At 41.7% G+C, this 22,750-nt stretch overlaps 1 protein-coding gene across 1 annotated transcript in view; it reads left to right on the top strand.

Annotated features, from left to right (window-relative positions):
• bcl11bb (BCL11 transcription factor B b) overlaps window positions 1–15,454 on the top strand; it is a 30,832-nt gene extending 15,378 nt beyond the window's left edge. The window contains exon 3 of the mRNA XM_059356360.1: window positions 13,160–15,454. Within this exon, the coding sequence (XP_059212343.1) occupies window positions 13,160–15,216 (2,057 nt within the window). The 3' untranslated portion in view covers window positions 15,217–15,454. The remainder of the gene's footprint in view (window positions 1–13,159) is intronic.
• The last annotated feature ends 7,296 nt before the right edge of the window (window positions 15,455–22,750 follow it).

The following is a 22,750-nucleotide window of genomic DNA, read 5'->3' as shown; positions in this document are numbered from 1 at the left end:
TTTGAGTGAAGTGCTGATGTGAACTTCATGGTCTCGCTGCTATGGGCCATAAGTTGTCTTGTGTCAGTGGGAATCTGTGAATGTGTTTATGTTCTTTGCATAAATAGCTATAATCAAGGTAATTTGACTGCTGCACTGTAGTTATTCAAGTTTTCCCCACGCTTCGTCTCTCTGGTTGTGACATTTGATAACAGGTGTGCTTTCATCAGTGCTGAGTAATGTTAGAAACGCTATAAAGAATCTACTGTAATTATAGCACAAGTATGCATGTGTATGTACACATTCACACATGCAAAACCCCAATGAGAGAATCTGCTCTGCAACATGTAGGGTAAACTGGTGGGAGATGCTCTTTTAGGAACAATATCTATTTTCTTTTCAAAATATATCTAATTTAATGTCAATATAATATATGCAATGGAAGTATGCTTAAATAAACACATTAAGAAGGTAATTTAATCATAACAGATCTTGCTCTTATTTTAACTGCATTATAAATCTTACAAAACACATACAGACAGAAATTAGTTTTATTATGGTTTGATTAAGCTAGTTAGCGCTCCAGCAAGCTAACATTGCTAGTGCTATTCACTACCCCAACACACACAAAACTACATGTACAAACAATTTACCTTAACTAGCTAGCGCTACAGCAAGCTAATATTGCTTACTATAACGTCATTATCGTAACACGACGTCAGCTAGCTAACCTTTTAGACCTATGATAAGAAATGTATTGCCTTATGCTAACGTCAAAACGAATTATTTTGTTTTACTCCCATCAGTACTGTTATTTTGATGCTATTCAAAGATTAGCAAGTACACTACCATCCAAGACAAGAGCTGGAATGAACATTATCTCCATCTAGTAGTCAGGAGAGGAGTAACAAGGGGTGGCTTTTGCCTCAGAAGGGTGTCCCACTCTGGTCTACCCTACACCTTTCTCCCACTCCTTGTAGGATCCTTTATGACGACAGACCAACAGATAAAATCCTTATGTGTCTGTGTGTGTTCAGCTATTATGCAGTCTGCCACACATTAGTGCATAACACATAATACGCCCCTTTCAGGAGTAAATGGGCAGATTTTCTGACCGGGGCGTTCACTCATGTTTTTCTATTGAAAAGTAGCGTGTGTTTGCCTTTAGGAGGAAAAGGGCTACCATTAGTATTTGTGAAAAGGAAAAGAGATGGTGCTTGTTAGCAAGTCAGACATGGGTAATCCTACTTGCTCCACTGTTGTTGTTCCTTTTCCTCTTATCTTATTAGTGTCCCACTCTGATTGGGTGGGATTGTGGGAGACGAAAATGAGGAGACAGCGTTTATGGCCGTATTTTCCTTTTACAGGCTGCTTCACCGCAAGAGATATTGAAAGCCTTTCATGGTACACTTACGATTGCCCTTATTTCATCCACTTATTTGTCTCCAGCAATTACTCCGAGAGGGAACACTAGACACAGACAAACACATGATGAACGTAAGCCGCATTTATGTCGGTTTGTCACTTACATGTAAATCATGGGTGTGCCAGGAACAATATTTAGTGTGTAAACAACATGTTGTATATTGATACAACATTGATACACTGTTGAGTATTCTGTCACACACACTGGCTTTTCTTGTAAGCAATTAAAGTTGAACGAGGGGCCAAATGCAAAAACCATAGTGCTTATTTCTAATGTGATCAGGGCTGCAACTAATGAATATTTTCTTTATCAAGGGCAAAAACAAAACAATAGGCACTTTGCAGGTACAATAATGACAGGAACAAGGGAAAAAATAGCCAAGGACAGAGAAGCACACAGTGAGTAACTAACTCAAAGAATGAAATAAAAGTCTGTATGACTGTTTGTGTGTTAGGGGAAGTAATAAATAAATAACTCAGATAAACATAATATATGTTTAAACAATAAAACCATTAGGTGCGGAAATAAGGGTGTAATGAAAAAAATTAATGAATAAATAAATAAATAAATAAATAAATAACTAAATAAACAGGTGGTCCCAGGACAGAGTTTTCTGCTATCTTTGCATAAAATATTACTTTAATGATTAATCGATTTTCGATTCCTCATATTCCCCTTTAAATGTTGTGGATCCAAACTTAGTTTTCATGGAATAATGCTACACAAATGTCAAAACCTGGGTGAATAAACTATTCCTGCGGCAATATTTTAAAAAGAAAGGAAAAAAAAGGTTTATGGTTGAATAGACAGGATGCTTCCAATTGTCCACCCCTTATTCACTAGAAATGTGAATCTTTGTTAATTTATTACTTTTTTCCTTTTAGTTCAAGTCATAAAACGTGTACTGTCATCTATGAGAAAAAGGGAAGTAACATCTGCTCCGGTCTGTTTCTTGGATGAAGAGGGCTTGCACTGTCATGTCCATAGATGGCATTGCAGACAGGGGAGTTAACTGCTCAAGGTTAAGGGGCTACGCTCTCCCTGTATACTGCCGTAATTCATATTTTCCATAAAGCCCTCTTCTCTGTGTCTGTCTTTCCCAGAGCAGAACAGAGCAAGCCAAAATGAAATAAAGCCCAAGATGTTATCAGCGTGATTGGTGCCAGCGGAGCTTGTCTGGGCCTGTGGTCTGGCGGGGCAGCGCCGGCCCGTACCAGCGCTTGTATGTGTGTGAGAGTGGGTGTGAGTGTGTTTGTGTGTGTGTGTGTCCTAAAGGCACTGGATAGATGAAAGCTTTCTTTAACCATAAGCTATGCAGGAGCCGTGCCAGGAGCAGGAAATGTATCAGCGTGATAACAGCCAGAAAGACAGAGAGAAAACGAGAAAGAAAGAAATGACAGAGAGGGAGAGCGAGACTGCGGGAGAGGCCACACGGAACCCACAGGGGGAGGCCTGAGGCCAAAGTCAGTCCCATCACACACACACACACACACACACACACACACACACAACAATGCCACTCCATAAATATGTCTTGGGTGTGTATGTTGAGAGATGTTCATGTTGCATCTGTAAGGGTGTGTGTGGGGCATTCAAGGTTTGATGTTCCAGAAAAGCCAAGAGACGGTTGACACACCTGAGTATGTTTCAGGACATGAGAGAGAACAGAATTCACCTGGAGACAAGACCGTTGCAATGCTAATAATGTTGTGCCGCTGGCCTTCACTGGATCACATCAGGAGCTTATAGATGAGAGAGAGAGAGAGGAATGTATAAATGACATAAAGAGTCTCTAATGTTGCCTTAATAAAAGCTTAAATTGATAATCTTTGTGGATTCATTTAATCATATTAGATAACAGTTTGTTTGTTTGTGGAAAGAGACAGTAAATTAATTTTCATCCACATTTATCTTTTCAATAGGCAAGGCAAGGTTGTTTTTCTAGCACCTTACCACCAAGAGGCTCTTTAAAGTGCTTTTCAGACAAACCATAACAAAGTATAAATTAAAATGAATAAAAAGTAAAGACAAGTTTGAAACCTAACTTCATAAAAGCACAAAAACAGATTCATTAAAATCAGGGCTGTTAATCGATTAAAAAAATTGTCTTAAGACCGTAACATGTAATAATGGACATTTGTCTTTAAAGGGGAGACTTGTAGATTCACAAAAAACCATGGAACTAATTTTTATTCAGATTTCTTGTGTTAAGAGGGATCGCTTCAAAAATGGCTATGCCATTTTTTCCAGCCACTTCTGAATGTTACTAAGACACTTTTCCAACAGCATATAACATGACATATAAAATATTTCAATATTTCAAATTATTCGCAACAAATTCACGTTAATTTTGATAGCTCTGTGGGAGAAGAGAACAGGCTTTAGCTTAAAATGGCTACAGTTGGTGCATATCTTTGTTCCAAAAGTTTCAGGGTCTCACATTTAGCATTGCTACACAATACATTAAGCTAGAACTTGAGCCATAGCCTCCAGATAAAAAGGTTGAAAGTTTGACACTTTGAGAGTGTTTATTAACTTTTTTGCCTTGAGTTAGACATGAAGATTGATCCCACTCTCATGTCTGTACAGTAAACGTGAAGCTACAGCCAGCATTTGGCTAGCTTATTTTAGCTTAGCACAAAGACTGGAAACAGGAGGGAAGGTTAGCTTCACTCTCTTTAAAGGAAACATAATCTACTAACCGCAGGCCTAAATCTCACTAGTTAAAGGGAGAGTTCACCCAAAATTTTCTACGGTCTTTCTTAGGTCTCTATCAATCAATCTAGATTGCTTTGGTGCGAGATGCCAAGTGTTGGAGATATGTGGCGTAGAAATGTTTCAAGATAATCCATAGACCATGTTGTGAGCAGTTTCTTGTTAGCTTTGAAAAACATACGTGTAATTCATAGCACAATTCAAATAATTATTTGTCTCTCACCCTTAACTACCGTATATATTTTTTCTGCAGTAAGGTCCCATGGTGGTCAACCGGAAGGGGAGGGACTTCACCTCTCTATACTAGAAAGAAAATAGTTCCTACATGAAACTGGTCACAACAAGGTCTGTGGATTATTTTAAGTAACAGGGTCATGATATCTGTAAAGAGACATTGCTGTTAAGTTTTTCACATGTATCTTTATAGCGCTTTGAGCACCACAAGGGAAGTGCCATATTGTCCCATTATATTGTAGAGATGGGAGACATCTCTACTGCATATCTCCAAAACTCTGCAACTCACATGAAAGCGTCTAGATTGATTAATAGCTCTACAGGTAAGAGGAAATGTGTTTTTGATTTTGGGGTGAACTGTCTCTTGTTGTCTGAATTATGAAAACAACGGAACAAGGCTGCAGGAAGTCACTGCTCCGCTGCAAGAAACAGTCCGGTGCACAACACCCCTGTAAAACCACAACGCGTAGTCTTTACACCTCGGCTAATCTAACCAGCTCCCGGATGCATAGCCTCATATTTAACGGACAAATATGAAAGGGAAAGAATCAAGAAAGCGAAGAAGCGGTTTTTACCATAACGTAAAACTATTGCTTCAAAAGTTCCGTGCATAACACCACATCCTGCTTTTCAAAACGGGCTCCAAAACCTCTTTTCCAACATCGAGCAGAGCAGTAAAATAAAAAAAAGGGCTAAATATCTGTGGTCCATTTTTATTTTTCCCCTTTCCTGTTTAGTAAGCTAACACTAATGAGATAGCTTGCAAATTGGTGTCAAATGATGCAACACGCCTGCGCCCTCTCCACTGCCTTTGTTTTGTGTTCGAGGTAAAAAGCACTGTATCCTCTCACTGCCTTAAGTAGCCAGAGCTACATATTAAACTGGAGAAAATTGTGGAGTAATAGTGAATTAGATCATGAATGTTCAGGCTCTCTTTCCCTAATCACTGGAACGCACTCTACGCCATGTCTGAAGCATGTGAGGGGCAAGTTTTATAGCGGGCTGATTGGGTTGGAAGGGCCTGTGTGCTTCATTCAGGGCCACGGTGGTATTTTCCTGTGGGCTGCTAGTTAAGTGGGACTGGCTGCTTGGCTCCAGTGGGCAAAAGCCAGCTGGGGACCATTACTACTGCTGAAAGGATATAGCACCCTGTCACAGAATGGTAGCCTGAGATACACACAATGAGCATGTACATGCAAACATATGCATACATACATGCCTGATACACATACAGCACAAACAGAGGCACAAAAGGGCTGTTTTTTCCCTTTTTTTCTCTTGCTTCTTTGTCTCACTGACACACACACCCGCTCATATACATAGTGGGAAGGTAAACTGTGTGTGACATGTCACTGCAAAGGAAACAGCCTTGGAGGAATTTGCAAAAGGACACGTGCTTATCACAGGTTGAGATCCACGCTTTTCTTTTCATTTAATTTCGTTTGGTTTAGTTGACCATTCGAGGCAAAACATTCAAAGTATAACACAATACATTTTACGCACTGTTTGTATAAAATGATTGATCCGATGAAAAATTTAATAAACCCACAAAACAGAATTCGCGAGTCACTCACATGTCAAAGTCAATTTCCTATTCACTGGCAGTGAATAGGAAATTGACTTTCTGGACAAAGTGAGAGCTCCCCGAGGGGTATGACTGGAGCTCATTTGGATGTAAAACCTCGAACAAACATTGTGTGAGTCCACAAAGTCAGTCTCCATTTCATTGTCAAAGCAGCTTGAGTTTTTGTCTTTTGATGCCATCACCTATCCAAACATTTTGTCTTTGTGCTCGTCTGTAGCATCAGCAGGGACCTTTCTCTAAAAATATTTCACCTTGTGTTTATTGTCTATTAACTCCTTAAACCCCAAGCAGTTTAATGGATTTTTTTTTTTTAGCGCTCCTGCAACGTTTTATTCACTGTTCTCCTTTTTCACTGCAATATATAAGTCATTCACCTCTATGAAAACAGCACAACCTTGGCTAGAAGTGGGAAGAACTTGAAAGTATTTTGTGCAGTATTATGGTTACAATGCCATAAATGATAAAGAAAAGAAAAACAAGGTTTTTGTATCTATTGATCTCAGTGTAGTCAATCATGGCTTCACATTTACACTAAGGGGTGCAGAATGAAATGTTATTTTCAGTATCTTGTTAGTGCAAACAATTTATTTTTGGCAAAAGTTTAAATGAGACATGTAGAATAATGTGATTTTGATGAAATCGCTAGGATTTGGTTATTTTTACTGATGAAAGCATGATCCCTCCAGGGACTGTCGGAAAATGGAAAATCTGTACAGTTTCATTCAATGATAGATGGTGTATTTTTTTTAGCACGGTTTTATTATTAATAGTAGATTTATCCTTCGTCATGCTTGCATCCTTACACTTCTACCTAGTGATATCGCCAAAGGTTCCTTTTTGTAACTGTTTTCCCTGCTGCTGTGTCATGATAATATTGATAAGTTGAGATGTTAAAATGGTTTTAATTCTATTGAAAATGGAAATGCAGGTGATAAAGTAAAACAAAGTGCAATTCTTCCTCTGTTTCCCATACTGCCTGCCATTATCTTTTTCTTCTTTTTCTTTTCCTCCCACCACCCTCCCTCTTTTCCCCCTCTTTCATCCTCTCCTCCATCTCGCTCCTCACTCTTACATCTTCTCGCAACCACAAGCACGATTGAGTGTCATCCATTTGTCAGCGTCACATGACAGACAGCAGACCCCACAAAAGTGTGTGCACATACCCCCAAATCACACACACACACACACACACACACACACACACACAGGCACTGGGACCAGTTAGGAGCTGATGCCGATGAGTCAGGCTTAGAGAAATGCCACAGAGAGCTTAGCTAATGCACTTTATGGAGAGCTCCCTTTTTCTTTTCTCTCTCTCTCTTTCTCTATTTTTTTGTCCATTTATCGCTCCCTCTCTCTCCCTCCCTTTTTTGTCCTAGAAGCCGAGCCAAAAGTCATAGCTCTTTACTGACAGAGAGGTCTTTCCAGTTATTTTTCACAGCGCGTCCCCTGTGCCCTAGCTGGGATAGCTTGCCTCATGGCGGTAACGCTGCTCCCTTCGGTCGTGCTACATGAGAGCCTCTTCCACTCATGCATTGTTGTACAGCTGGACTCGCTCAATGTGTGTGTGTGTGCCTGTGATCAAGCTGTCGGAGATACCTGATCCCTTTTATTGTTCATTTGACCCGCATCCCAGGAGGCATGAGGGTCAGGGTGGAGTACCCAGATACCTTGTACAGGTGTACGTGAGAGAAAAGACAGGCAGGGAGAGAATGAGATAGTTACCAAGTGGAAAATATTTTTTCCAGCAAACACATTAAGGAGCACTGTTTCTTTAAATCATTTCTCAGGCATTTCAGCTGGTCATATTGGCTGCAGACACACACACACACACACACACACACACACACACACACACACACACAGATGTATATAGTTAGCAGGCCGAAGCTGGTTTGAGTTAGCATGGAGCCAGTCACACTGTGTGAGAGCCTTACCCCCTGCCTGCTACTGCCACCCTCCACAGTCTCTTTCCCTCTTTCTGTCTCTCCATCTCTCTCTATTTCTTTTATGTGTGACAGTCTGCTCACCGAGGCCGTAGTTTACCGACCGGGCTTAGTGAAACACGCGCACACGCACACACACACACACACACACACACACACACACACAGGCATACAAGGTTAATCTGCATGGCCTCCTGATTAGCCCTCTTCATGACAAACAAGCCATCAGAGCAGAGGGGAGCGGCGAAGAAGGAGGAGGAGGAGCAGGAGGGACGGATGGGTGATGTGAAGAGGAGCAGAGGTGTAAAGGAGGGAGGGGGTGCGAGGTGAGGAGGCTGGGACCCCTGGGGACCCCTAGATCACAGCCATGCTAATGAGGAGCTGCTTTGCCAGCAGCAGAGGTGTCAGCTAACCCCTGACAGGTGCACACACTCCCGGGGCTTGTGCCTGCGCGTGCACATGTGTACGCTGTGAGGGTGTGTGGGAGGGGCTGCAGGGGCAGGTCTGTGTCCCAGTGGCCTAGCCTGCGGGCGGCTTTGTTCTGTATGCAAATCTGTCGCTGTGGCGTTCTGTCGCCCTTGATGGAATGTTGGAGCAGTACGGCGAACCTGAACCCCAGGAATGCTGCAGTGCGCACACGCATGTGACATCCTCTGCTTCCTCAATCACCTCCTTGTTAACAACCGCAAACTGCACACTCTTCTATTTCTAGTAGAGCAACATTATTCTTCACAGTCCAAACTTTGCCCCCTGGATGTCATGTTTCTGTAGAGCTGTCGATGCCAAATGAATGCAGACAAGTTGGTGGGCTAGCGTTCAAATGCTACTTATTTTCAATTATGATTTTTTTTCCCTAAGCTTTATGAGAGTTAATTTGGCATCAGTGAGCATTCATTACCATCCACTCACTGTTCACTGTCAGCTGAGAAGCTCCAGTTTCGCCTCCCGTCGTGTCGAAGGCTGTGGGGAATTTTTTTGTTATTTTTCCGCGGTCTTATTATAAGTCCCTCTGGATTACAGCATCTGATAAAGGCCCCAAAATGTAAGTGTAATGTAAATGGAGGGAGCTCATGCTTCGAAAATATAAATCAAACTCAGGCTGGAGGGACATATGGGCATATGTGAATTCCTAAATTAAACACAAATCCACATGTCTGCACCATACGCCTGGTGTCTACTCCAACCCTGCCAAGCTCACACCAACTTTTCTCCACCGGCCATATGCAAACAGTCAATACCGTGGCTCCCCTTCATTCACTGGCATTTTGTTTGTACTTTTTAAGGCAAAATAATGGCTATAAAAGGCAATCTGGAAAGAATAAAATCTGATGTAAAGCTCAGATCTTAGTCCCTGAAGACTGGGTTAATTGGCCCGGTGGTTTAGTAAAAAAATCCAACCCAGGAGAGAGGGAGAGCATTATTACTGGCCCACCTCAGCTCCACGCATGTGCCAATGTTTTAATAACTTCCTCCAGGCCTCCTGGCCCTTAGCCCTTGTTTTGTTGCACAGGACAAAGAGCTGCCCTCCTAAGCTGGTCTGTATTGTGTTCGTCTCTTTCATAGGAAAGTCTGACTGGCTGGACACCTGGGCAGAAATATTACCGCAAAGTTAAAGATTCAGACTATTTCAAGGGAATGTCATCACACTATAGCATTTACAAGCAGTTGTACTGCCAGCGAAATGACCAACAGTGGTGAAATTCAGTTCATAATGTAGCACCATATTACTGATTCCTGCTGTGACTCCATTTCATTTAACCTTTCATCTCAGCCCCATTCACCGAACAGTGTGTGTGTGTGTGTGTGTGTGTGTGTGTGTGTGCATATGGCATGCCAGAGTAAATTGGCCGATTAGGTCCAGCATCAGTGACTGCGTGGAGAGGAGAATGTAACTATTCTAACTGGTAGTTGACCTTGGCGGTCAGCAGTGGAGGGGTCCCTGCCTGCGTGTCAGGCAGACGACTGTAATTACCACAAACTGAAGCATGACACGGCCCACCGTGATTCTCTAATGAACGCTTTTATTGGCTGGAGCACTGAGCAGCGACAACATTCACACTCGCTCAGCGTGTGTGTAAGTGTGTGTGTGCGACAGAGGAAAAGATTAAATGAGGATGTCTGTGGCTATCTATCTATCTATCTATCTATCTATCTATCTATCTATCTATTAAATAAATTGTCTTCTTACAGGTTCAAATTGAATAAATGTCAAAAAGTATAAGCAAATAATCACATTCTGTTTTATTTATTTTTTTAGACAATGTCACAACTTTTTTGGAACCGGGTTACTGTCAGTTCTCATGAGATTTGGCACAACGATAACGTTAGCCGAACTGTGCTAAAATGTAAGCTAATGTTAACTAGCTAACGTTGGCAAATTATTTTTCGGAATACTAAATGTTACTGTTAATGAATAAGTAAATGAAGTCAGTAGTACAGTAATTTCCTATTGAGTTTCTTACAAATCTATCTATCTATCTATCTATCTATCTATCTATCTATCTATCTATCTATCTATCTATCTATCTATCTATCTATCTATCTATCTATCTATCTACTCTAGTCTCTTTTCTTTTCCTCTCTCTGTTTTCCTCCCCTCCCCCCGCTTGCTTGCTTGTTTGGGAAGTTGATGAAATTTGTCTTTGGCCGTCATTAGGCAGCAGCCATCAGCTGCCACTCTATTAGCTGCCACGCTTCCTTTAACAGCATATGGCACGGCTGTGTAAGATATGACAAGATGCAAATGTGTTGCTGCTGTAGTGGTGGTGGGGTGGAAGGTGGCGGGGGCGGTGGTATATGATTGGGTAGCTGGTATTGATGAGCCATGTGTGCAGACCCAAATACAGATAAGAAGAAGAAGAAAAACACAATTTGATAAATTGAGAGAGATCATCAATCCCTCTTCCAATCTAACATCTTCATTTCTTATTGATCCTCATGTGTTGATGAGATTACACAGCTCCCAAGTCTATAGACTCCTCTCAGTCCCTGGGGGCATGTAAATACCCTCTATGTGTGTGTCATTTATGTGCGTGTGTGTGTGCCCAAGCACGTCTGGCCCTTAAAGTCCCTCCACCTCTCTTCTTACCCCCTCTCCTCCTCCTCTTCCCTTCCCTCTTTCACTCTCTTCTCCCCGTCCAAGCTGTTAAGCTGTCCAGCTCTCCGCTGCCAAGCGGCCGTGTGAAGCCTCGCCAAACTAAACACGGGCAGGCAGCCCGCCACTCGCCCCACACACACACACACACACACACACACATGCACAGATATACAAGCATTAAAAAAAACATCCACATACATGTCCACACGTACGCACGCTCCTACACACACATTAGTCGCAGGAGTCAGGTCATGTGCCACCCCACACAAACAGCAGAGTGACGGCTACACCAGAGCCCCGCTAATAGCACAGAAAAACAGACAGAATCAGTAAATGAGCCCCTCATTAACTTTTTCTGACCCCGTCTCCCCTGGGGAAAGCCGAACCAATCACACCGCCAAATCAGCTTCCTGTACTAGACACTGATCCAACATCAGCTTTCGCTCATCTGCTCTGCACGGTACAAGTGTGTGTGCTGTGAGAGAGGCTGGAGCCAGGGAAAGAAAGTGAAAAGAGAATATTGCTGCACATGTATCTGCGTGTGTTTTACATTGCATTACAATGGGTGGCTCTGAGGCAGCCATCTTACTGTAAGAGCTCTTTTCTTGATCACATAAGACTCTGGGCAAAAGTAACTTCTCCGTCTTTGTTTACCCCCTCCGGGCTCCAAGCTTTGGGACCACCGTACCAACCCGACTCCTCTTGCGGTAGCCGCTGATGATAAAGTAGATGCAGATGCCTCGCAAGCAAACACAAGACTGTGTTCAATGCTAGCCTGTGTTGAATTAGATGAATCCCAGCCGAGGATCTTTTTATGACTCATAAGCGGGCTGACACGGCCGTGCCACAGTGACTGATAGATTCATTTGGCATTATTAAGTCATGCCATTTAAAGGGGCAATTTGTCAATGAGTGACAGAGTTTTTGTGTGTGTGCATGTGTGTACAGTCACATAAAAATCACTTTACTGTAGTTGTTATTACACCAGTGACGTTGAGCTGTTTTTCATGTGGATGCTGTGTTAAGACCGGAGGGGACTTTACTGTTTACACATCGTCTCCATCACCTTTCCTTTTTGTATGTCTCTCTTTCTTTCTAATGCCACATCCCCCCATCCCTCCCACCCCCTCTCCCATATTTCCTTTTTTCCCCCCATTGGTGTGTGTTTTTTTCCATCGCTGCCTCCCCTGTCTCCATATGGAAATGACAGAGTAGACGAGATGGATCTGTATATTAAAGCCTAGCTGACATTAGAATTAGCATAATGTGTCGTGGCCTTAGGGCAGTACCTGCCATCTGCATTAGCCTCTAGACACACACAAAATTTCATACACACACAGACAAAGCACGCAAGACCCTCACACATAGACAAAAACAGAGAGTTAATAAAACTGCACATTGAAGCACAATTCATTTTTCTAAACTTCACACATGTTCATACAAGTTGTTAAAGAGATGGTTCAGATTTTTCTCTCACCTGTCGTTATAGTCATAATTGTAGATTTTTTTTGGTTTGAGTTGCCAGGTGTTGGAGCTATCAGCCACAGTGATGTGTGCCTTCTCTCAAATATAATGGAACTAGATTGGCACTTGTTTTTGTAAATAGACACTTTTGATTTATTTTGTTGTTATTTACGTTTTACACAGTGTACCAACTTTTTTGGAATTAGGGTTGTTCCAACATGAAACTGCAAGAGACATTGCTGTTGACAGGAACATATCTCAAAGGGCAAAACCAAAGGGCAAGGGTACAAAGGGTGATTCCAGGTCTTGTGTAGTGTCAGTTTTCATGTAATACCATCTGTATTAGGACGCAAGAGCCTGAACTGTGCCCAGTGTCTTTTTAAAGACGTTTTTTGATTTCCCATGGTTTGACTGGTTCTCAGTCCCCCCTGAGCCACCTTATTAAAAAAAAATCCTGGATCCAGCCCTGGCTGTTATTTTAAATATACTGCTGATGTACCAATACACCAATAATATTCAAGACCAAAACAATCTAGATTGATGAATAACACTACAGGCAAGCGGAAAATGTGTATTTTTGATTTTGGTGTAAACTTTCCCTTTAAAGAACATGAAATCATTGTAAAGAATTATGCTATTTTGAATGTTTTTTTAAAAATATTTGATTTGGATTGTACAATATTGATGGTGGTCTCCTTTCTCTTGAATCACAGATAAGGATGAGCCATCCAGCTACATCTGCACTACCTGTAAGCAGACCTTCACCAGCGCCTGGTTCCTGCTCCAGCATGCCCAGCACACTCATGGCATCCGCATCTACCTGGACCACCATCCAGTCAACTGCTCCCTCACTCCCCGCATGGCTCTGCCTCCACCCCCTGGTGCTGATGCCCTGCCCCGCTCCCCTCTCCCCACTTTCCTTGGTGACGCCAACAACCCATTCCACCTCCTCCGCATGGCTGCACCCCTGCTCAGGGAACACCCCCCTCCCCCTGGGTACATGGAGACCCGGCTGCCTGCAACGCCACCCTTTGTCAGCCCTCCCCCGCCGCCTAGACCCCCGCTAGAGCGGCTGGGCCCAGAGGAGATGGGGCTGCTGTCCCAGCACCCCAGTGCCTTTGAGAGGGTGATGCGGATGACCCCCATGGAGCCGCCTTCCATGGACTTCTCCAGACGTCTGCGAGAACTGGCCGGCAACACGACCAATAACGGGGGCCCCACACCTCCTCTCTCACCCAACCGTGTGCCACCCATGCACCGCCTGCTGAGTCCCACGCTTTTCCAGCCTGGCGCCAAGCCCCCAGCATTTCTTACCTATGCCCCCCAGCCACCCACTTCTCAAGGAGGACACGGTTCTTCCAGCCCTCCTGACTCCCAGAGTCAGAACCAGACCCCGGGGAAATCCAAATCCTGTGAATTCTGTGGCAAGATCTTCAAGTTCCAGAGCAACCTGATTGTGCACAGACGCAGTCACACAGGAGAGAGGCCGTACAAGTGCCATCTATGTGATCATGCCTGTTCCCAGGCCAGCAAGCTTAAGAGGCACATGAAGACACATATGCACAACAAGTCTGGGTCCATGAGTGGTTCCCCTGAACAAGGAAATAGAGAAGATGGAGGGGACGGTGAGGAAAAGAGTAGGGAGGGCAATTCAAGAGGGATGGGGATGGACCATGAGGAGGAGGAGGAAGAAGAGGAGGAGGAAGAAGAGGAGGAAGAGGAAGAGGAGGAAGAGCTGAGGAATGGAAGTCGGCCAGATTCCAACTTAAGTGAGGACTCTCAGGAGTTCAACCAGAATAGGGAGAATGGGCCAAGACAGAGTCCCGAGGACAAACCCCTGAGTGGGGATAGAGTAAGTGACAGTGGCGGGGTGGGCATCATGCACCCGTACAACCATCTGGACAATCACCTTAGACTTAACCCTAACAAGAGAGGCCTGGAGAGACAGCCTAATGGAGATGGTGGAGAAAGGGGTGAAGAAAGAGAGAATGAGAGGGAGCAGGACAGAGAGCGAAACGAGCAGGTGAACCAGAGGCCTATGATGAACGGCAGGATCAGTGTTTCTGAAGCGGACTCCTTTCCTGGGCTGTTCCAGCGTCGGCCCACCCCAATCACCAGCCCCAACCCCTCCAACAACAAGAGGATCAAGATAGAGAAGGAACAGCTGGAGCTTCCCCCAACCTTACCCCTCATCTCTCCTGAGAACGTCTACTCTCAGCTCCTTGCTGGCTATGCCGCTTCACGCCACTTCATCAGAGAACCCTTCTTGGGATTCACAGATTCCCGCCAGTCGCCGTTTGCCACCTCCTCCGAGCACTCCTCCTCAGAGACGGGAAGCCTCCGCTTCTCAACCCCGCCTGGGGAACTGATGGAAGGAGGAAGCGCCTCGGGCCGCAGCGGCAGTAGCACTCCTCATCTTCTTCGGGGGCCTGGACCCGGCAGGCCCCCAAGCTCCAAGGAGAGGAGGAATGATACCTGCGAGTACTGCGGGAAGGTGTTCAAGAACTGCAGCAACCTGACGGTGCACCGACGCAGCCACACAGGGGAACGGCCCTACAAGTGTGACCTGTGCAGCTACGCCTGCGCCCAAAGCTCCAAGCTGACGCGCCACATGAAGACCCACGGGCAATTTGGGAAGGAGGTGTACCGCTGCGACATCTGCCACATGCCCTTCAGCGTCTACAGCACGCTGGAGAAACACATGAAGAAATGGCATGGCGAACATTTGATGGCCAGCGAGGTCAAACTGGAGCAGGCGGACAGAGGTTAAGCCAGCAACCATTACAGCCTACAGTGTACACAAACAAACACACACAAAAGCAGACACACACATCACACACACAATTTCTACATTGTCAGAAACAACGTGCTGACTATGTACCTTTAAGGGTACAACGGCTTGTCACTGGGGCAGTACCCTCTAACGTACAGCTGTTGTACCCTTGATATTGAATTGGGAACGTAAATGTACCTTTTTGACACCCAAAAAGGTACATACCTTGAGGTCAAATAGTTAGCCCTGTCAGAATTAAGGGTGCAAGAGGAGACCATTCCTGTCCCCCCAGGTACAGTCTACAATAATGTATCCCCAAGGGCTAATTATTAGACCTCAGCTAACTGTGTGTACTTTTTTGAGGGCCAAAAAGGTACACACGGTGAAAGTTCCCTTAGTGGGTACAGCACCAGTGACAGGCTGCTGTACCCCGAAAGGTACAAATTTAGCACATTGTTTCAAACAGTGTATAACCACTTCTTCAGCTATGGGGCTTGGCTGGATTATCTCTCTCTCTTAAAAAAAATCGAGACTGATTGATGTTCATCTTTTTTTCTTGTCACAGAAACTGCCACCTGAGAATATAAACAAAGGGAAACTTTAATGAGAACTTGTCTGGAATGCACAACTTGGTGTTTCTTGGCAAACCGTCTGAGGATTTTATCAGTTAGGAATCCATGGAGCCTTTCTACTGTGCAATAATTTCTGTATTTATTGGATTTTTGTAATGATATTTGGCATGTGCAGGTACATCTTTGTGGGATTTCATATGGAGTTAGTTTTGAAATGTGCTAAAACATTTTTTTTTCTAAAATGCGATAACTGGAAAGAAGTCACCCTTAATACAATTTTTTTCTTTCCTTTAAGGAAGCTTATTATCATGTGTGAGTAAAATTGTGCAAAGCAGTTAGCTTTTTAAAATTTAAATAATTGTTTTCTATATTAACTGCAGCAGCGGACTACAATCCACTCCCTCATACAGGCCAATAGCACTGAATGTCAGCCTGACAATAAAACATCAAGCTGGGTTTTAAAAATCCAACATTATCTTAAAGACCTGACTTAAAATTTATTCAGGGAATTTTAAATATTGGCACGTGCAAAATGCAAAATGCAGTTACTGTATTGCTGTCCTTGTGTCAGTCAGGACATAAATAAAGGTTGCACTTAATGGAGTACCCTTAACTGATGCTCAGTACATTCCCAATGTAGGATTAAAAATACCATATTTAATATGTTAAATAAGTTAAGACTACTTGTGATTAATGTGAGAAGGAGAACAGTCCTGTTTTTGGTTTGTAAATATATTCTTTTTTTTATATGTTAAAGTAGCCCCGACTGTACGTGAAAGATGGCCTAAAACTAAACAATCAGAAGACCAGCTGCTTGCATCATCCACAGTATATGCTAAGTGTAACTACCATTCATTATTGCTTTATCAGACCCACTTATCTCCCCCACTCCCCCACCCCATGTACTCAAATGAAATTTGTTAAACTAAAGCTACTTCAACAATTGTAACAAAATCATTCTCCATCTCCCTCTCGTGCCTGCCGTGGCATCTCTCTCTGACCCCGGTCGACTCCCCGTGCGCCCCTTAGGATCCACAAAACGGTTCCAAATGAAATTCATACCAATATATGTTAGCGTGTGTGTTCTTCTCTCTGCAGCGTGCTCTAAGCCTCTCTCCGACGGAGTCTTTTCACAGTTCACTAGCTCAGATTCATGCATTAGAGCGGCTTTTAAAAGGAAGCCTGTTCATTCGCCTCACAAAGTGATATGGGTTTAACTCCCAGTAACAGATTTTGAGACAGTGTGCATGTTCGTGACTTTTGGGGATTACGCTTTTTTATTTTCTGCATCGTTCATCCTGAAATGAATCTGGTAGAGAGCAAAAAAAAAATATGAGTTATGATAATTTTGAGCACAGCTGCAACAGGGGATGGCCGGGCGACCTTGAGTAGGGGCTATTCTTATAGAAAAAATGAAAGATTGGAAATGAAGAAGTGTGAGAAAGAAATGGAGGGAGAGAGAGCAAGACCTTGACCAGAGAGAAGAGTCATTCAAATGAAATTGGAAGCATATGAAAAGTGTGTGTGTTTTTTTTTTTATACCCAAATGCACATCTACTGGCCACATCTTATAATGGACCATCAGAGTGAGACAGAGCGAGCGTGAGAGGGAGGGAGACGGCAAAACCACATGAAAGGAGATTGAGACTACATCTTTCATTTTGAAATTCTCAATCATCCTCACTTGAAAGTTTGACCTGCATTTTGGCCTATTGTCAGGTTTTATCTGCACCATTTTGTTTGAATAGAAAAAGGGATTATTCTTGAATGCAAATTGCTCTTTTTGTGACTTTTTAGAAAGGAAATGATGTTGAGGCCACAGCAGCTCTCCTTAAGCTACTTCAGAATATTTTTAGCGAATTAACACGAGACCGCCTGAAGAGCCGATTTACACATGTTGATGCATGAGAGCAAAAAAAATCTAGATCCTGTTGTATACGCACAGTGTGTTTATTCCAGTTCAGTTTAGGCCAAAATGAGGCATACAACTATGAAATATAAATCACATCCAAATGATGGACAGTGGAACCCTGACAGATATCCAAATCTCATATGGACATTCAGTCTTACAATATGTTTACAGTGTTGAAGTATGCCATTAATGAAATACTCTGTGTAAGTGTTTAAAATGATAATAAAGTATTGTTTTCTCCAATGTTCTTTCAAATGTTTTTGGATGCCATAGCAGTTTTGTATGATTATCCTGGTGGAGGGATTTTATCTTCATGAATATGTTTCTGTATGATTACTTGTTCACTGTATGGGAAGACATTTTTTTGAAATGTAATATTGCAGAATCATGCCAGATTATTATTTTTTTCTAACAAGAGTGGTGCCATTATTGACTTTCGGTCTCTTCAATGTTTTTTTTATTTTTTATTTTTTTTATTTTATTTAAGTTTTTTTTTTTTTTGAATGACTTTCCTGTTGTTGGTTTGGTGAAGCTATCCTCCATGGATGTAAAACAAAATGATTAAAAAAAATAAATACTGAGATGATCCTAAAGGAAGAATCTTCGGCAGGGGAATGCGGGAATCCTTTTCCAAATCAATTTTATGAGACATTCATAAACATTATGTTTTGTTTTTTCCTCATGGTTGGTTGAAGGTCTTGTGACGGCACTTACAACTGTAATTTTAAAAACATTTTTCATATTCCACTTTTCACAACTTTCACTTACACTCTTTGTACAAAATAGTTTCCTTGTTCTTTTTGGGGGGAGTGCATCATTGTGAAAAAAGTGATTTCAGAACAGTACACATCTGCTGTTTTGAACATATATGTATTTTTGTAATGTGTTGAAAAATCAATACAAGAAAGCCAACACTTCAATAAATGTTGCAATTGCTCTATGATTGAAGCAACTTTTCATTCTGATTATTTCAGCTTCCTTTTATTCTACCAACTGGATTAATAACACATACTGGAACATCTATAGGTACACTATAGTTTTTATGTATATCTAAAACACAAAACTTTATTGTTACAATACCACTGTGACTAATACAATACCTCATCTGTTCAGAGAAAGAAAAATGTTTTATTAACTTCTGAACGGCGCTGAGCCAAAATAACAGCACTACTTTGGCAAATGAATCATACATTTACACACTGTCAACAAGGTGACATCGTCTGACTCCGAGTCTGATGTTGTTTTTAGGTGCGAACCTTGTTTTACTGCCAACTACACTTCCATAAAGTTGGAACAATTTTGTTTTCAGACACAGTCCTCTGTTAATTGTGGTTTCATGTTTTGAAGAGATGATTAATACAGTTTTGAGAAGATATACACGTTATCTGTCAATAATAAATCACATTGTCACAATCATTTCATGGAAAGAGATAAAAAAATATTTTATTCCAGCTTTATGGGCGAACATTCACTATAAAACTATTCACAAACCAAACAGAATCTAATATATTTGCTCTGTTATTTATTTAATAAATTGTGGAATTTTGAGATTTAGAAACCATGAACAGAAATACATCTTTAACATAGACCATAAATTCAGTACATGAGGAAGGATAAAGAAGCCTTCCAGTATGTGACCATTGATAATGTCTACTACTTATGCTGTTAAACGTCTCTCGACTCTAGAGTAATCTTTGAACATATAATAACCTTCGGACAGAAACCTTATATCTCAATATTTGGTCACTTTTACACTATTTTTAAATAAATCAATGTTATTTGTTACCGTATATGTCTGTCTGTGTGTTTTACCAATTTATAACACATTTTCAACCAGCCAAAAGTATTGAAAATTGCTTGTGGCTGAAACTCAAATAAAACTCCATTGCAAAATCATCAAACTGTCAGCAAAACTTCATAGCTCCACCCTACATCCATCAATAAAATGTTTCCTAAAAACTATTGGCACTGGACATTAAAAGTCACTGCCAGACAGTGATCAACACATTCACAACAATAGGAAACAATTTGTCCTGCATCCTGACTTTGCTCTGAAAGAATCATAACGCTGTACATGATGACACACTGATGCTATCTTGTGTTAACAAACTAAGACAACTTTTTTTAGCCAATGATGGAAACACATTGTGGCAGCTATAAAGTCACATTTATTAACAGTAAGATGTCCATAAGCCAGATAACATGAGTCCAGTGTAGTAAAACATATTTCTGTATGAGTAGCTAACTTGGCTAACACCTAAATCTGGAAGACATTTTCACTTCACAAATAGCTTTTTTATTAATTTTATTTAACAATCTTCCTTTCATGAAACAATTTCCAATCCCATATAGGTCACTGTACAGATTAATGGTGTGTTCATTCCAAAGGTCAAGCAAATTTTTTTCAAGCGGCGCAGTAACATGCAAGTCAATGCATAGATGCAAATAGATGCAAATTTTACCAGGTGACGCAAATGCCGCAATGCAAATACATGTTTTAAACAATTGATGTTATGAACAGAAACACTATGGCATTTGGTTTTACAGCAATAGTGCTCATTTCGGCCATGGTTAATGATGGGAAGAAATGTCCGAAAGAAATGTAGGTGTCTACACTGGCACGCCTCATTGCAATAGTAACGTAAGGTGAAAATTCACTTTTTATTTGGTAAAAATATAGCATAAAGCATACTGAGTACACTTCTTTATTCTGAGAATTTCTCCAAAAATAAAACGCTTTAAATATGAAGCTTCAACAGATTGAAACAACCTGACCAGTTCCATTAGATGTTACAATGCAACAATTCCATTCAGCAGACACCTTTATCCAAAGTGACTTACATGTGAGAGCTTATACAACACAAGTGAGGGACATGGGGTCCAGGTGCCGTCGGGCAGTGTGTAAAGACATAGAAGACGTTTTTTTTTAAATATTTTATTCATTCCCCATTATCCATGTCCATTATGTGTGAATGAAACAGCTGGGTATTTAGTCTTGATCTCATCCCTCCTTTCATTTCTAAGCAATCTCTTTTTATTCATCTTCAAACAACCTGCTTTTTCTTTTAATTATATTTGAGACATGGAAATAATTTGTGTCTAATGTGTAGGTGTGTGCAAGAGTGTAGCTTTGTATGAGTATGTGTACATATGTATATTAACATTATTTATAGGGGAGTTATTGGATGTGGGGGGAGGGGGGGCTACGAAAAAACTTTTGTCTTTGTATGTGTGAGTCTATTTCTGTTGCTTCATGTTGTGTTATATTTGTGTTAAGGACTTTGAAAATTAGATTGTTTATGTCAAGCAGTTTGTCCTCTCTATAGTCTATATTTTGCATTCATTAGAGGGAATGCAAACAGCATTGGAAGTTGGAGGGTGGTGTCTAAAGGTCTCTGAGTTTATGTTTTTACGGTTGAAATTCAAGAAATACCTATCATGTTCTCAGTGAGGAATCTTGCTAGCTTGCAGTAAATGTTCTTGGGGCAAGACAAGACACAGACAGATGAAACGTAATGTATCTTGATCAGAATCTGACAAATAATATTTCACATTGTGCTACTATACCAGTGCATTGATTTTTTTTTTTTTTAAAAAAAGCTCTTTCTTCGCTGCTACTTTAGAGATGGCTACTAGTACAACTCCCTTGTTCTTTGGAAACAATCAAAATGAGAGTGTGACTCACAGCTTTTATTTCTGAAGGTAGTTGTTGACAGCCTCATGCTTCATAAATGAGTCCTGGCATGAGTGTGGGGACCCATCAGGTATTTCTTGATATCAGGCCAACTGCAGTCAAGCCTGTCCTCGCTTGAGCCTCCAGGCCATTGGATAGCATAACAGAAACGGTGCATACACACTGTGTGATTGTGTGTGTGTGCACGCTAGCTCAAAGAGAAAGCAGGAGCAGAGACACAATAGAGTGGAGATAGAGGAGTGTAGAAAGGAACGAAGGCTTGGGCGGGCTTGTGTGAGAAAGTCACATCAGGAGGAATTCTCGATGGTTGCCAGCTTTGCCACACACAACTACCACTGAAGTGTCACAACATTATGCATGGTAAAATGTAAAAATGTAATTATTACGTCAAGATATCCTGAAAATAATCAGTTACAAATTGCTTACATGGAGGGTTTGGTGTTTGCAGGAGGGATCTCATTGTGACTTTTCCTCACTGTGTGTGTGTGTGTGTGTGTGTGTGTGTGTGTTTGTGCCTGAAGGCTGACATCTGGGTGCCATGTTGACAATTCTGGTCTTCTGGTCAGCAGAAATGTGCATGTTGAGAAGATGTCACGTTCCCACAGCTCTTATCCTAGCATTGGCATAACTATTGACATTACAATTGCAATAGCATGATTTTCTGCAAACGGTTAGTGACTGCAGATGGTTTTAATCGCTAAAAAGTTTAAAAATGTATTTAAGCTCATAATGTCTTTCTCTTTTCATATATCTGTTTAAAGACTGAGTCAATTGGTGTTCTTTTCCAGGTTTAGAAATAGAATCAGTCACTTAGCAAAAAGCTGAAGCGTAGGTTACCACACTTGTGTAAGCTGTGAACACTAGCAGTCGCTAAATTGATGTTAGCTGTGCTAAATTTGGAAAACCTCAGGATATACTGCTATGGACGCTGTTTGTTCGAATCTGAAAGTCACATAATAACATAAACAAACTAACCCAGTGAAGTGGCGGTAATGTAACATTAGCAACTCTGTTTTTCTCAATGGAGTCTGGTGGCTTTGAAGAAAGCTCTCCCTTCCACTTTCTTCAAAGCCACCAGACTCCTCTGACAAATACAGTAATTTTACCTTGCAGAATACAGGAGTTGTTGGTCCACTGCTACCTCAATCTTAGAGATTTTTTGGCCACAGTTCTGAACTAACATGTCATCCACAGCAGCACATTGCTTAGCTTCAGTGCTGGTACGTTGCTTCTCCTAACAACGAACATAATATTACTGCCCGCCGTTGGTTATACATACTGGCTATGGATAATGATATGTATGTAGCAACGTCATCACGCAGAAATCTACGTCAGGTCACGTGGGAAACAGAT

The sequence above is a fragment of the Centropristis striata genome, chromosome 18 (genome assembly GCF_030273125.1).
Source record: "Centropristis striata isolate RG_2023a ecotype Rhode Island chromosome 18, C.striata_1.0, whole genome shotgun sequence".
NCBI classification, from domain to species: domain Eukaryota; kingdom Metazoa; phylum Chordata; class Actinopteri; order Perciformes; family Serranidae; genus Centropristis; species Centropristis striata.
The sequence above is the reverse complement of the archived record's forward strand: the minus strand, read 5'-3'. Positions and strand labels throughout refer to the sequence as shown.